At 49.8% G+C, this 15,417-nt stretch overlaps 1 protein-coding gene and 1 long non-coding RNA gene across 2 annotated transcripts in view; one reads left to right on the top strand and one right to left on the bottom strand.

The window, feature by feature from the left end:
* The window catches only part of LOC111530916, a 24,944-nt gene that overhangs the window by 5,612 nt on the left and 3,915 nt on the right, over positions 1–15,417 (top strand). The window lies entirely within an intron of this gene.
* Positions 1–15,417, bottom strand: part of THBS2 (thrombospondin 2) — a 36,194-nt gene that overhangs the window by 2,715 nt on the left and 18,062 nt on the right. The window contains exons 12-22 of the mRNA XM_023198153.2: positions 14,146–14,273; positions 13,919–14,071; positions 13,246–13,464; positions 10,673–10,780; positions 9,251–9,410; positions 7,199–7,317; positions 6,070–6,304; positions 4,123–4,350; positions 3,031–3,302; positions 2,305–2,402; positions 1,050–1,189 (exon numbers count right to left, since the gene is read on the bottom strand). Coding sequence (XP_023053921.1) covers positions 1,050–1,189; positions 2,305–2,402; positions 3,031–3,302; positions 4,123–4,350; positions 6,070–6,304; positions 7,199–7,317; positions 9,251–9,410; positions 10,673–10,780; positions 13,246–13,464; positions 13,919–14,071; positions 14,146–14,273 — 1,860 coding nt within the window. The remainder of the gene's footprint in view (positions 1–1,049; positions 1,190–2,304; positions 2,403–3,030; positions 3,303–4,122; positions 4,351–6,069; positions 6,305–7,198; positions 7,318–9,250; positions 9,411–10,672; positions 10,781–13,245; positions 13,465–13,918; positions 14,072–14,145; positions 14,274–15,417) is intronic.

Raw genomic sequence — 15,417 nt, forward strand, 5'->3', positions numbered from 1 at the left:
TGGATGGATGGATGGATGGATGGATGGATGGATGAGATGGATGGGTGGGTGGGTGAGTGGGTGGATGGATGGATGAGATGGATGGGTGGGTGGGTGGATGGATTAGATGGATCAGTGGATGGGTGGGTGAATGGATGGATGGATGAGATGGGTGGGTGTGTGGGTGGGTGGATGGATGAATGAATGGATGGATGGATGAGGTGAATGACTGGGTGAATGGATGAGATGGATGGGCGGATGGGTAGATGGATGGATGGATGAGATATATGGGTGGGTGGATGAATGATATGGATGGATGGGAGTAAATGAGATGCCTTGAAAGACATCCTAACATAAGAAGAAGAAAACCTCCACAGAACAAGCAGAGAAATCAACCCCAACAGGGTTTTGCCCTGTTGGTCAGACAGGTCTCGAACTCCTGACTTCAGGGGATCCACCCACCTTGGCCTCCCAAAGGGCTAGGATTACAGGCATGAGCCAGTGCCCCCAGCCAAACACATGATTTTCAATGTGTAATTTTTGAGAAGCATCCTGAGCCTTATTTCCCACATCTGTGGAAGGGTAATGTGCACGTGAAGTCATGCAATTAGAGCAGATGGGATTCAAGTTATCTTCCAGGTCTATAATATTTTGATTCAAATATACTTGTAGCGAGATAACAATAGATAACTTGTAGCGAGATAACTTTCCTTCCTGCCTGCCTGCCTGCCATTGCTAATGCAAGGGTACCAATCTAAAATGGTGTCAGGAGACTGGAAGGTGGAAGAAATCTAGCAAACTCTAGGATATGGCACAATGAGGATGGGTGGGACCTGTAAATAGTTGGAAAGTGTTCTACCAGAGGCATCCAAATGCAATTACCACAAACAACAATCCAAGCCAACCAAATGAAATGGCTGCTTGGAATGTGTGGGGGTCTCGTGTGGTATCGTGCATTAGGTTTATTGCCCTGATGTACAGCTTTTGTAAGTGTAAAACTGCACTGTGTACCCCTTTCCCTTTCTGGGTGCCACATGCTTTCCCCACTAACCTGAATCACTCACACTCACCTCTGCATTCGTACTTGAGGTCTGAGAAATAGACCATTTCTTGAGAGAAGACAAATAGACCCAGCCGCCCGCCAGCGTAGGTTTGGTCATAGATAGGTCCTGAGTCTGCCATGACCTGTTTTCCTTCATGCACTAAGACTCTAAAAATTGTTTGTAAAAAGAAGAAGAGGAAAGAAAGAGAACATGAACTCCGTGAAGCATTCACCAGTGGTGGCAGGTCGGCTCCAGACACGAGCTGTGGATACCCTGCCCAGGGCTTCAGTGCCCCAGGGGGCATCACTGGTTTTCTCCTTTGGAGCTCCAGCCACCCTGGTGCAGCACTGATCCAGGGCACGCCTTCCTTCTTGCAACCACACCATTGTCACAATCTGTGAGTTCACTTACAGTCACCTGGGCAAGGGCTTTAGAGGAAACTCTGCCTTTGGTGGGTGAGGAGGAAACTTCCCCCTTCCTGGGAAGCCACATTAGACCCTCCCTACTTCACCATGTGCTAAAATCATGAGCTCACTGACTTTCCTCCCCACTGTGGAAGCTGTGTGGGAGCAGGACCAGATACACCAAGCCCCCAACGGGAGGATGGGGCGTACGTGTGAATAAATGGGAGGCCCTCTAGGGAAACGTTCCAGCCAGGCCATGAGCCTGCACTTCACCCACACAGATCTGCCCACTATTGCCAGGGACTCACACACTCCTGGCATCTGTACAGAGTCTGGCCTGATCTTGGTGCTTATTAACTTTGAAGAAAAACGAAAATACCTTGATTTTAAATTGACCACATTTTGTTTCAATAAAAATCAATTACAAAAGCTGTTAAGCCAAGGGAAAAGATTCTGCTGGACTAACCGTGTCAAAACTTCCTACAACCGTGTTTTAAATTCAGCCATCTACATCATCAGAAACGGGTACAAATCTAGTCTCCAATAAAGCACACGCTAATTCTGCAAAGATGCAGTTATTCGAATTGCAGGTGTTCTCCCCTGCCTGGGATATTCATTAGGAGAAAATACAGTTATCATCCCAAAAGTCATTTTAAAAACAAAGCATATTGTATGTTCTCCTTTTCAACCATCTTTAAAAAAATATGTAATATTTAGTAGAGATGCAGGATAGAAAAGAGAAGGCAGTTAATGCTGACGAATCTAGAGTAAAACAAAAAGTTAGAATTCACTTGAGCTTATTTGTCTATTAATGTTCAAACGTGCCGTCCGATGGGAAGCCCCTTGGAAGAAATGCAGCTGCGCTGACCTGCCCTCACCTGATGTAGCCAGTCTTGGGCCTGTGAGTCAGGTGCCACCTGTAGGCCGTGTAGTCCTTCCAGCCAATGTTCCTGGGGTCGTGCCATAAGGTTCGCACCTGGGGGAGAACACAGCACTCTTGAGTGCCATGGGCACCCAGGACCTTAACCACAGCCCCATAACACCAAGCAGGAAGCAAAAACATGACTCTGAAAGTTCACATTTAAGGCTCATGGTGCTCCATCTCTCTCTGATGTGTTTATCATCCAAATCCCTACTGTGGATTGAAGCCCATGGACAGAGTGTGGCTCAGGGCTGACAGCCCAGGCACCTGACCCTAGATTCCTGGGTTCATGTCTGGATCTTCTCTTTCCTTGATATGGGATGTTGGGCAAAATACTTAAAGTTTTGATATTCAGTTCTCCCTATCTCCAATTAAAAAATTTTTTTTTCATATTATATCTGATCGTTATGTCTTGTGCTCACTCCTTTTCTCCAGAGGAAGGTAAAAGAGGTTTAATTTGTAAGAGGATTAGCAACTGTGTTTAACTGGTAATAATCAAATGTGTTGAGTTGTAACCCCAGGCACAGTGTCTATAATAAAGTAAAATTATTAAAATAACTGTGCCTGGAGTTAAAATTGATAAAAACAAAATTGGGGTCTCTGGGTTGGGCTAGTCCTGCTGAAACACCCCGCAGCCACAGTGGCACACAGGAGATGCATGGGCCCGGCCGGCCATCCTCACCTGCCCTGGCGTGTTCCCCGTGTGCCACAGTGCGTTCCTCAGGTGCTCGCCTGTCCCCGTGGTGGAGTTCACCACCTTGAGGGACACGCCGGAGTAGCCATAGGCCCGTGTCGGCTGGTCCTCCCAGTAGGTCTGCGTCACCTGCTTCCACATCACCACGTAGAAGCGGCTGCTTGACTGGTACCCAAAGACGAAGCCGGCATAGTCGTCATCCCGGTCAGTGTTTACATAGAACGTGCCACTGAAGTCCACGGACCCAAACTCGTCAAAACCTGGATGCAATGCCATAAGGTTTTGTTAGAAACACCTTTCAGGTGGCCGGGAGTGGTAGCTCATGCCTGTAATCCCAGCACTTTGAGAGGCCGAGGTGGGCAGATCACCTGAGGTCAAGAGTTTGAGACCAGTCATGGCGAAACCTCATCTCTACTAAAAATACAAAAATTAGCTGGGCGTGGTGGTGGGCACCTGTAATCCCAGCTACTCAGGAGGCTGAAGCAGAAGAATCACTTGAACAGAAAGAGAAAGAAAGAAAGAGAGAGAGAGAGGGAGAAAGAAAGAGAGAGAGAAAACAGAAAAGAAAGAAAGAAAGAAAGAAAGAAAGAAAGAAAGAAAGAAAGAAAGAGAGAGAGAGAGAGAGAGAGAGAGAAAGAAAGAAAGAAAGAAAGAGAGAGAGAAAAAAAAAGAAACAGAAACAGGTTTCAGGCAATCCTTGGCCCTGTGACCATCTGAGAGTGGATGCCCAGCGGGGCTCCCCTCTTCATCCCCAGTGGGCTCTTTTACCATGAGATTATTGGAATTGAAAGGATTTAAGATCCAACTTACAAGAGTTCTGAGGGGGTTATGAGGTCCCATTTCATAGACCAAGTCTATAAAATAAAATGGCTTACTGAAATTTCAGAGACTTCAGAGCGGCAGGTGCATGTGCCTGTCAAGCTTATCTAGGCAGACAGTTTCACAGACCATGGAAGGATGGGGGCTTTCAGAAAGACCACACGGCATCCCACCTGCATGATCTTAAAGCACAGTCTGCATCCTCTATGGGTGCCTCCCCCAGAGCAATGCTGGCACCACCACCGTGACTCAGAGACTCACCTACAGCGATGCCAGGGTCCGAGTTGGCCGTCTGAACCAGCTCCTTGCCTTGATGGCGAATGACCCAGTTGGGATCAATTTGGGTGGTCCCTTTGGGATCCAAGGGGACCATCTGGAAGTTCCTGAAGTCTGTCTCACTGATGGCATTGTTTTCAGGACACACATCATCAATATCTGGGACGTTGTCATTGTCAAAATCATCTTTACAAATATCACCCCGTCCATCACCTATGCACAAAGAACAAGCCAAAAAAATAAAAAATAAAAATAACTAAAACACACACACACGAAACAAAGAAGCAAAGTCGGTGGTTTGCCATTTGCTTTTCTATGTCTGAGAAACATGAGTGCATCTTTCCCCGAACATCTAAGACTGAGTGCTTTGTGGTGTTTTGTGGATTCATGCTCTGCAACCTCCAAAACATTTGACTTCACTGCTGTGAGGAGCCTCAACTCTTTTCACAACATTTTTGTGATAAATACACAGCAAAGGCCAGCACAGCAAATTCACATAAAGCCATTTCTCACTGTGTTCCAAACTCAACGCTGAGGGTATAAAACCTGAATGGCTGTCAAGTAATATCAACCTGCATTTCCAGCTTTCTTTCTGGATAGTTTTCTGAATGTCTGTTATTACTTTTCTTAGTCTTCCCTGCCTTTTATAGTCTATTTGGCATTAAAGCGGAACTCACACTAAAATGGTTTTTCCTAGGGAGACAGGGACTTCTGCTGTTTAGGAGGTCCTTGTCAAGTTTTCAACAGGGTTGTGGCAAAGTGGGGAGAGGGGATGAGGTGGGCCTGGTGCAAACTGGGGGGGAACACGAATTTGCCACATGTGTCCAGTCAGTCTACGGCAATGATGATAACCTGATAGGCAGATAGCAACGTACTGAATTAGCTATCACGTGGCCTGCTGTTTTAGAATGAGGAAAGGTAAGTTGGATTGAATGTCTCATCATATTCTTCAACTAGTTTCTGTTCTGTTCAAGAACATACTCCACCTATCTGGTGGCAGGCACGTAGTTGCTATCAGGGCGTTCTGAAAGGCTGAAATGCTGCTCTCCCTGTCAGCTTCTCTCCATCCCAGGCCCTCTCTGTGGAAAGGCTGCCTGGGCAAGCCCCTGCCCATCAGAGCACAGAGTCCAGATGAGGCTTCCTGTGCTCACTCCATCCCTTCATGCTGCTCAGGGAGAACCCGGGAGCTGCCCTTCTGATCCCAGCGTCTCCCACCTACTTCTGAGTCATGCAGTCCCAGATGCCCCTCAAGTCCTTATCTCCATCTATCAAGGACACGGCTTCCAAAGAGAGCCTGTGTCAGCCAGACCCCAACTCCGAGTGAGGATCACTTTCTCACAGCCACCCAGGAATCCCCAGAGCACAGCTGTGCCCTTGTTTATTACTCAGGGACTCTGACTTAGAGGACTGCAGCCCATCCAGCTCCTTCCTCGGCCCCCCACCCCCGTGCCTATGGGCTACCTATTTATGCTCACCCCTGAGCAAAGCAGCTCTTCCTCTCATGCTTCACACCCGTGCCACTTCTGTTTGTTTTGCTCTTAAAAAATGCTCTTAAAAAAAAATCCTCCCTGTCCCCTGCCTGGCTCCATACGCCAAATCTCCAATTCATCCTATGTGTATAACTGGCTTTGTTTCTAGGAGATCATCAACAATCCCGCAGTGACATGGGGGCAGGCATTTCTCCTCCCCTCAGCGCGCACACACAGTTGAGGCAGCACACCTGTTGAAGGGCACACACACAGCCAAGAACGTGCTGAGTGTCAGGGCAGAGGAAACTCATATTGCGTGGAACCCTAGCTTTAAAAGACCCAAAGTAACTGCCCTTTTTCCAGCAGCAGATTTAAGCTGATCTCTGTGCATACATGTCTCTGCCCTGGTGGGTTGCTCAGAAGCCGTTTTCCTCCATGCCCGATGAGCTGGGAGAGCACCCACCGTCCAAGTCCTCCTGGTCTGGGTTGAACACAAGCCGGCAGTTGTCCCTGTCATCGGGGACGCCATCGTTGTCATCATCGGGATCGCAGGCGTCGCCCTGGCCGTCGTTGTCGTGGTCGGCCTGGTTGGCGTTGGAGATGTAGGGGCAGTTGTCCTGGTTGTTCTGGTGGCCGTCGTCATCTATGTCCTCGTTGTTGTCACACTGGTCCCCGACGAGGTCGTTGTCCATGTCGGTCTAGGGGATGGAGCGTGAGGGAAACAGCAGAGAAGTGCCAATTTGAGGAGGTGGAGAGGAACCAGCAGGACGCAAGCCTGAGAGCCGCCTCCTCGTCCTGCAGCACAAGCCCTGGGTCATGCAAGGGTGGCTGGTCTAAGGTCACACCGACCCTGACGTCAGGACCAGCACTGGGGCCAGGGCTCTCGGTCCAGGAATCTCTCCACCCTCTGCCACCTCTCCACAGTAATTCACTTCACTAAAGGAAGACGTTGTGCTTCTTCACTGGAAAAGCATGAACTACCAAGTAATTATGTCTTTTTTTTACACCACTTGCTATAATATGTCCTATGGGCTGCATCAAGATGACTGTCTTCCCTTGTCTCTTTCAAACGCAAACCTGGGAATAAGGCCAATTCCTAGTTGGCATCAGGAAAATGAGGAGAGAATTCTGTGAAGATGCAACCTCGCTCCAGCTGATGAGGTAAAGGCATTTATTCATTTGGCCTGTGGCCACTGAGATACAAGAATTGTGCTGCGATTTGAGTTGAGTAAATGTTTTCGATTGAAATCATTGAAAACTCCATGTTATCCTGTCTTGGCGGAGCTCATGGAAGACTGCCAAGGCCCCGTGGAGGGGACTGATGAGGACCTGAGACTCGCCTGTCCACGGCTGCCCTCACCTGGTCGGGGTTGTGCACCACGGGGCAGTTGTCACCGTGACCTCCCACACTGTCACCGTCCACGTCCCTCTGATGAGGACCCCCAACCCCGCCAACCCCGCCTGTTCACGGCTGCCCTCACCTGGTTGGGGTTGTGCACCAGGGGCAGTTATCACAGTGACCCCCCACACTGTCACCGTCCGAGTCCCTCTGATGAGGACTCCCAACCCCGCCTGCCCGCAGCTGCCCTCACCTGGTCAGGGTTGTGCACCAGGGGGCAGTTGTCACAGTGATCCCCCACACCGTCACCGTCCGTGTCCCTCTGGTCAGTGTTGTAGACGTAGGGACAATTGTCTCGTTCATTGAAGACATCTGTTGGTGTTCAAAGGGGGAAAAAAACAAAAGCAAACCAGAAGGACAGGTGAGTTTAGGAGAAGCTCACTGGGTTCCTATCACGTGAAATTGCTTACAGCCACACTTTTATTTAATGATAATAAAAAGAAGCCTAAGAATATAGTAAAATATAAAGACTATTAGATTTTAGAAGAACATATGACATATTTCATTACAACTCAAATTCCTTTCATTTGAAATAGAACCAACTTTTGGAGATTTCTGGGCAATGTTGCAGGAGGGGCAGTGGAATGTGCTGTCGCCGTGTAAATCTGAGCTTGCTAAATTGCTTGTTTGTCCCTAATACCCACTCAGAAAGTACGCGTTGAGTTCCTAGGAGCTTATCATCCATGCACATGAGTAGGAAAAAGCAATGGCAGAGAGTGGCAGGATTTTTCGATGTCATATCTTATTTTAAGAAATCTGAAAATGATGAGTTGCATTGATACTGAAGTTATAAAAATATAAACTAGCAATGAACTAAACAATCCCATCAGCGACAGTGTCACAAATGACAGAGCAAAACGTGACACGGCAGCGAGTCCACAGGAAGAGCCAGAGCTGAGCTGAGATGCTCGCCTTGCTTTGGTCAGGTGAGGTCTGGAGAAGGGAAGTAAGGAGTCCCTAAAAAATAAAAACGGAAGGGACTGGGAGCTTGAGATCTGCATCCAGCACATCACAGACGCCACCCTGGATGAGAGCCAAGGAGCCCCCTGGCCACCACGAGCCTGTAGACAGCAACCCACCACATTCCCGAGACCGAGAAGAGGGTGGAGGCAGAAATCAGGGGAAAAGATTAGACTGAGAAACCCGCCGTGAGACCGAACAGCAGGTTGGGGTGGCTCAGAAGGGGTGTGGCTGGCGCCGGGCTGGGAAGAGGACCCCATGAGGGAGTCCCCGTGTGGAGGAGCTGGGGCCGAGCTTTAGCTTGGACGTGAGCCTGCCCCGAGCTCTTGCTGATTTTACAGAAGTGCTTGCCTGATCTCCAGGCACCCCGAGAGCAGGAGCAGCCGTGTGGTGACAGCGGCACTGGGTTGCAGAGCTCGCTTACCGAGACCAGCAAGCTCTCCAGGTAAAGTATCCACCGGGCGCAGTGGCAGAGGGAGCCACAATACACCCACGTCATTCTAACTGAGCCCTGTGGGAGGAGCTTTCCAATACATATTTAGAAACAAGGCCGTAGAGGCAGATGTCCCAGGATGGGGGCGCAGGAGAGACCCACGGCTCCTGGAAGCTCAGTTTGATGAAAACGTAATGGCTTCTTGGAATTTTTGAATGAAGGGTGAACTTTAGAAAAGATGCCATGAAGAAGTATGAGGCCCAGGACTGCGAGGCTTGGGTCAGAGAGAGGATACCAAATGCATAGCTTTCTCTAGGGCAGTCCTGTGGCCGGTGTCCCTGACCCTCAGGAAAAGGCAAGGCAAAATAAGCATGGGCCCCTATGGGAATAACTGAAGGAATCATTTAATCTTATAGTAGTGTAAAAATAAGAGGAGCTTATCAAAATTCAGAATAAAACACGAAGCTTGCAAATGCCTCCAATTGTGACCCTTAAAACGCATGCATGGGGCCGGGTGCGGTGGCTCCTGCCTGTAATCCCAGCAGCACTTTGGGAGGCCGAGGCAGGCAGATCACTTGAGGTCAGGAGTCTGAGACCAGCCTGGCCAGCATGGTGAAACCCCATCTCTCCTAAAAATACCAAATTAGTTGGGCATGGTGGTGCGTGCCTGTGATCCCAGCTATTCAGGAGGCTGAAGCAGGAGAATCGCTTGAACCCAGAAGGTGGAGATCGCAGTGAGCCAAGATGGTGCCATTGCACTCCAGCCTGGGCAACAAGAGTGAAACTCTATCTCAAAAAAAAAAAAAAAAAAAAAAAAAAACTGCATGCATCGGAAGGAGCAGAAGCACTCACCGTCCCCATCAATGTCCACGGAGCAGGCATCACCCTCTCCGTTGTTGTCTGTGTCGATCTGGGCGGGGTTGTGCACGTAAGGACAGTTGTCACAGCGGTCCCCAACCTCATCCTTGTCGTAGTCAGCCTGGCGGGGATTGAAGAGGAGCTGGCAGTTGTCCTGGAAAAACAAGAAAGGGAAGACTTTAATGAAGATCATAGGAATGTGGGTCAAGCCATTTAGCGCTTGTAAGTTATGTACTCAAAATTGATGAAAATCAATATAGAAATCAAACAAACACAAAAGCCAGTTAGGGCTGGACGGTGGCTCACACCTGTAATCCCAGCATTCCAAAAAGTCAGTTAGGGCCAGGCACGGGGGCTCACACCCTTAATCCCAGCACTACGGGAAGCTGAGGCGGGCAGGTCACCTGAGGTCAGGAGTTTGAGACCAGGGCCGGGCTCAGTGGCTCACGCCTTTAATCCCAGCACTTCAAAAAGCCAGTTAGGGCCAGGCGAGGTGGCTCACACCTTTAATCTCAGCACTTTGGGAGGCTGAGGCAGGAGGATCACCTGAGGTCAGGAGTTCGAGACCAGCCTGGCCAACATGGTGAAACCCCATCTTTACTAAAAATACAAAAATTAGCCGGGCATGGTGGTGTGCGCCTGTAATCCCAGTTACTCTGGAGATGAAGCAGGAGAATCGCTTGAACTCAGAAGATGGAGACTGCAGTGAACCAAGATCATGCTATTGTACTTCAGCCTGGGCGACAAAATTGAAACTCCATCAAAAAAAAAAAAAGCCAGTTAGCCCTCGCCAAACACTTTTTCAATATAAAATCATTTTATCATCATTTATGCATCTGTCTTCTGTTGAAAATTTGGAGATTGCTAAGGCAAAAATGGCATAACATACACTTCATGGTGAGGAGAGATGTAAATATCAAATGAATGGATTAGTGAGTCAATGTCTCCATCAAAGTCAGATGCAAGAAAGCAGTGAGTAAAAACGTAATCTATTCTTGCTAGAGCTGTTTTGTGTACAAATACGTTAAACCATTTGTGTTTGCAGCAATTTTCTCAGAAAAATGATAATATTTTAAAGGTTGCCATAAAGGCAAGTCTATCACTCATGGTGGTGTCAGCCTTGCCCATCACTGGCTCCTCAGCAGAAGGAGAGGAGGTCTTCTATTTTTGTACAGTTAAAATAGATAAAATTATTCAAAACATTTCTGGCAGCACACCCTGGGCAGTCCCATGCACTGAGGTGATCCGCTTTTGCAAATGACTGACTTTACAGTGACCTTTGGGAACTGCTTATGCACAAACACTTGCAAGACAATGGCAGTTACGTTGACAAGGGCTGTTTGGTATAAAGCGGCCTCCTGTGGACCTCACTGCTCCTGGAACCCAGGGCAGGTGCGCGGCACGAGCCGCTCCTACCTTCTCATCGGTCACACCATCATTGTCGTCGTCATCATCACAGGCATCGCCAATCCCGTCCTTGTCAAAGTCCTCCTGCCCAGAATTCGGCAGATGGGGGCAGTTATCCTGCAATTAGAGAAGGAAGAATACTTGGAAAAACATTCAGGAAAGCGCCTCTTTCAGGAATGTGGGTGAAATGAAACCAGCATGGCTCTGAGGAAGGAAACGTCCCCTGTCTGTCCTCAATCTCAAGTGGGAGCTCAGAGAGGAGCCAGGAGGCCAGAGGCGCGTGGATTTCTTCTCAACTCCTGCCCTGGAAATTATGTCACCACTACTCATGAGGGAGACAAAAGAAACTAGTGTTCGGAGCCCAGGATCCCAGTGAGGTTGCCAAACAACTGCAGAAACAAGAAGAGAATGACAAGGTATTGCTCTGAGAGAACGTGGGGGAGAAAAGAGGCTTTAGTGGTGCTTTCCTTCCCACAGACTTCAGCTCATAAATCAAAATGCCAAAGCTTATAAACGTTTAACCCTCACCAGCCAAAAGATCTCAAAGAAAAGAGTCTTTCAAATATGTATGTGATATGTTCAGAAACCAGGGCTGAGAACTTGAAATTATCTGCTAACTCAGCTCTTCACGATGAGTGGGTAACGCATGTAATAGGGCAAAAAACTCATTTCATTTCAGTCCAATTATACCATAATTTAAAGCTGAGCTGTACAGACACTACCAACTGGAGGGAACTGGAAATCCAGGAGAAGGTAGAGCGTAGAGCATCTGTTTCAGTTTCCTGAACACGTGTACAAGAGCCCCAGGGGTGTCTCCTCCCCGTGGCTCAAAGTGCATCACTCATGGAATCAGAAGACAGAACCTGGAGTCATGTCCTGGAGCCCAGAGTTTCAGCCCTCACAGATCAAGAAAGGACAGCATGTTGCTTGTCGTGGAGGTCACGGATCCCAGATGGGGGCCCCTGGCAATGGGGAGGATCCAGCACCTGTGTGTCGGGTGAATATGGGAACAGGCACAGGGGTCCCTTGCCAAGTCTCTCTTTTAAATTATTTTGTGTGTGTGAGTGTGTGTGTGTGTGTGTGTTTATCTATTTTTGTGCAGTTAAAATAGATAAAATTATTCAAAACATTTCTGGCAGCACACTGGGCAGTCCCATGTATATATATATACACACACATACACACACACACACACACACACATATATATAACTTTGTAAATTATGTACCATTTTCAAAATTATTAAATTTCCATCTAAAATTCCACAACAATGGAAAGAATAATCAAGCGGTCTTCCAGCAGCATGGTCTCAGCTGCAGCTGACCTTCTGAAATCAGGGGCTTCAGGAAGGGTAGGCTGGGTAGCCTAGGGGTGTAACGTAGGTTGGGATCAGTGCCTCATTGATTTTAAAACATATTCATATTTTGTTTCAGTCAGTATTTGCCATCTTTAGTCAAGAGGGACTGAAAGAGAAAATGAACACAAATTCACAAACGTGATTAAATATTAAATAAAAACGAATATAGTTATATTTTCAAGTGATATTTTGTGTCAGTTTGTGGCATTTCCATGTCTGACTTTCTTAAGGCATAAAACTGCACTAACACATTTTGGGGCACCCTGTACGGTGGACTGAGTGGCGGTCTCCACAGTGGATGTCCACGTCCTAGTGTCTGGAGCCCGGGAATGTCACCTGATATGGCTGAAGTGAATTTCATCTTATATGGTAACAAGTGCAATTAGGTTAAGGACCTTGAACAGAAAGGCTCATTCATCCTAGATTATCTGGGTGGGCCCTAAACACAACCACAGGTGTTCTTATCAGAGAGAGGCAGAGGAAGCTTCGGGAGAAAAAAGGCACTGGAGAAAGCGGTATGAAGACAGACCAGAGGTCAGGGTGATGCAGCCACCAGCCCCAGAAGCCCAGCAACGGCTGAGCCAGAGAAACTGGGAGAAGCAGAGGGAGCATGGCCCTGCTAGCACCATGACGTTGTGTTTCTGGCCTCCAGAGCTGCGAGGTAACAGATTTTTGTTCTGAGCCTCCTGGACCGTGGTGTTCGTTCCTGTGGCCACAGGAAAGCGGTCCAGCCTGTGATGGGCCCCGAAGGAGCTCCTTCTCCCAGCCAGCTGAGCTGCTCCTTATACCACAACACGCCTGGGCTTTGGGAAGAAAACCATGTCCTAACTCTTTCCAAGTGACAAAGCCTGGCCAGGCCTGCCTGAGACACAGTGGCCTCGGCACAGCCCGGAGCTGAGAGTGGAGCCGGCGGCGTCCTCCTTCTACTCACACTTTCAGGTGATGCGATGCACACAGTTGCAAATATGGGCCGAGGCGCCTGCTGTTCTCTGGTGCCTAGCAGTGGGCGGTGCCAGAGCGTGGCTATGTCTACTAAGGATCCCCAGAAAGGGGAACCGGGGGGACGCATTCAACCTGGTGATCAGGCAAGAGGCCTTAGAGACGCTCCCTCCAAATTCGCCGTGCTTCTAAATTCGCTGTGCTCCCCCCCTCGACGTAGCATCCCTGGCACCAGGAGGAGGGCTGACAGCCGTGGCCTGGGTGCCCTGTGAGCCCCGTGCCTCACCTTGATGCAGTGGTAGGTGGCGTTGGTGGCGCAGACCAGGTTGAGGTTGGGCCAGCCGTCCAGGTCCGAGTCCTCCCCGCAGATGAGCCCGTCACCCGCGTAGCCTGTCTGGCACTCGCACTTGTACATGGGGTCGCTGAAGTGGCCCAGGTAGATGCACTCCGCGTGCTTGTGGCAGTTGTGTGTCTTGTCCTTGCACGGGTTTTCGGGCTCACACACCTAAGGGGAGAAGGGCTGCGTGGTTAGTGACAGGCAGGACGATGGCTCTGGAGGCATCGAGGGGGGACGTCGGGCACCACGGCTCCCAGCAGGCCCCATCCCAAGTAGACCCAAGTCCTGAAGTGGGAAGGGCTTTCTGGACATGCACTTGAGGTGCTGTTCGTTCCTGAGGCTCTGTGAGTGACTCAGCCATCGTTTCTGAGCCTCGGCTGCAGCTCACCAAGGCATGCCGCTGAGAGCTAAGAGGTTGTGGCCTGACCTTCACTCCGCCCTTCCCCCCCGCGCTGAGAGGAGTGGCCAAACTGTGCTGGTGCTCAGCTTCCCCGGGCCAGCCCCTCCCATGTCTCTCCTGGGCCACACCACCCCTTCCTCTCCTTTCTCCTGCTTCTTCTCCGAACTCATGTGATTTTTCCAAAGCCTCTCACAACACACAAGGAAGGCCGGCCTTGCGTACTTGCTTTTCCGTCTTGGCTGCCTCCAGGCCGACCCCGACGGGCTGGCTCCCTCTGTATCGGGGTGGGCAGGGCAGGCAGTGGAAGCCGGGCTGAGTGTTGACGCAGCGAGGCACCTTGCTGGTGGAGAAGCAGATGTCGGGGACCAGGGCACACTGCGGGAACAAGCAGATGTGAGAGGCTGCTCCCGACCTCCAGGGCACCCACAGCCCAGGGCGGGGTCACCCACCTCATCCAGGTCCTCACAGTGGGTGCCATTACCCAAGAAGCCCACAGGGCAGGAGCCGCATGACCAGGACCCATCAGGGAAGCTGCTGCACTGGGCTCCCGGGAAGCAGGGGTTGGATAAACAGCCATCTGGGTGGGAGAAGGTGCAGCCGAGTTAACCACGCACCCTGCGCAGCACAGAGGGAAGCCCACCCTGTGTGCCGTCAAACACTCTGGATGTCCTTGTCACCAAATTGTGTAGTCAAGAATACTGTGGTGTGATTCTGGATGTGCATCAAGGGGCGTCATTTCCAAGAATGCGTTGCTCAGGTGGACACAGTGCAGTGGGTTACAGAAGCACATGCACACTATGACTACATGCCACGGGCCACACCACACAATACCCACACGCCACCTTCCACACCACCCAACTACCTACGTGCCACATTCCGGACCACACATCTACCCACACGCCACCTTCCACACCACCCAACTACCTACGTGCCACGTGCCGGACCACACATCTACCCACGTGCCACCTTCCACACCACCCAACTACCTACGTGCCACATGCCGGACCACACATCTACCCACGTGCCACCTTCCACACCACACAACTACCTACGTGCCACATGCCGGACCACACAACTACCACGTGTCACATTTCACACCACACCACGACCCACGCACCGTGTTCCACACCACACAACTACCTACACACCATGTTTCACAACACACAGCTACTCACATGTCACGTTTCACCCTACACAACTACATATTACATTCCAGACCACACATCAACCCATGTGCCACGTTCCACACTGCACAGCTACCCACAAGCCATGTTTCACAACCCACATGCCCCGCTCTGGATCATATCACAGTTTACATGCCGTGTTTCACACCACATAACTATCCACATGCCACATTCCACACTGAACAACCTACGTGCCATATTCCAGATCATAGAACTACCTACATACCACATTCCAGACCACACAACTACCCACGTGCCATGTTCTACACTGAACAACTACCTACATGCCACGTTCCAGACCACACAACTATCCAGATGCCACATCCCAGACCACACAACTATCTATGTGCCACATTCCATACCATGCAACTACCCACACACCATGTTCCATACCACATAACTATCTACATGCTATGTTCCCAGCCACACAACTACCCAAATGCCACAGTCTACACCACACAACTACCCACATTCCACAGGCCACACCACACAACTACCCACATTCCACAGGCCACGCCACACAACTACCCACACACC

The sequence above is a fragment of the Piliocolobus tephrosceles genome, chromosome 5, assembly GCF_002776525.5.
Source record: "Piliocolobus tephrosceles isolate RC106 chromosome 5, ASM277652v3, whole genome shotgun sequence".
NCBI classification, from domain to species: domain Eukaryota; kingdom Metazoa; phylum Chordata; class Mammalia; order Primates; family Cercopithecidae; genus Piliocolobus; species Piliocolobus tephrosceles.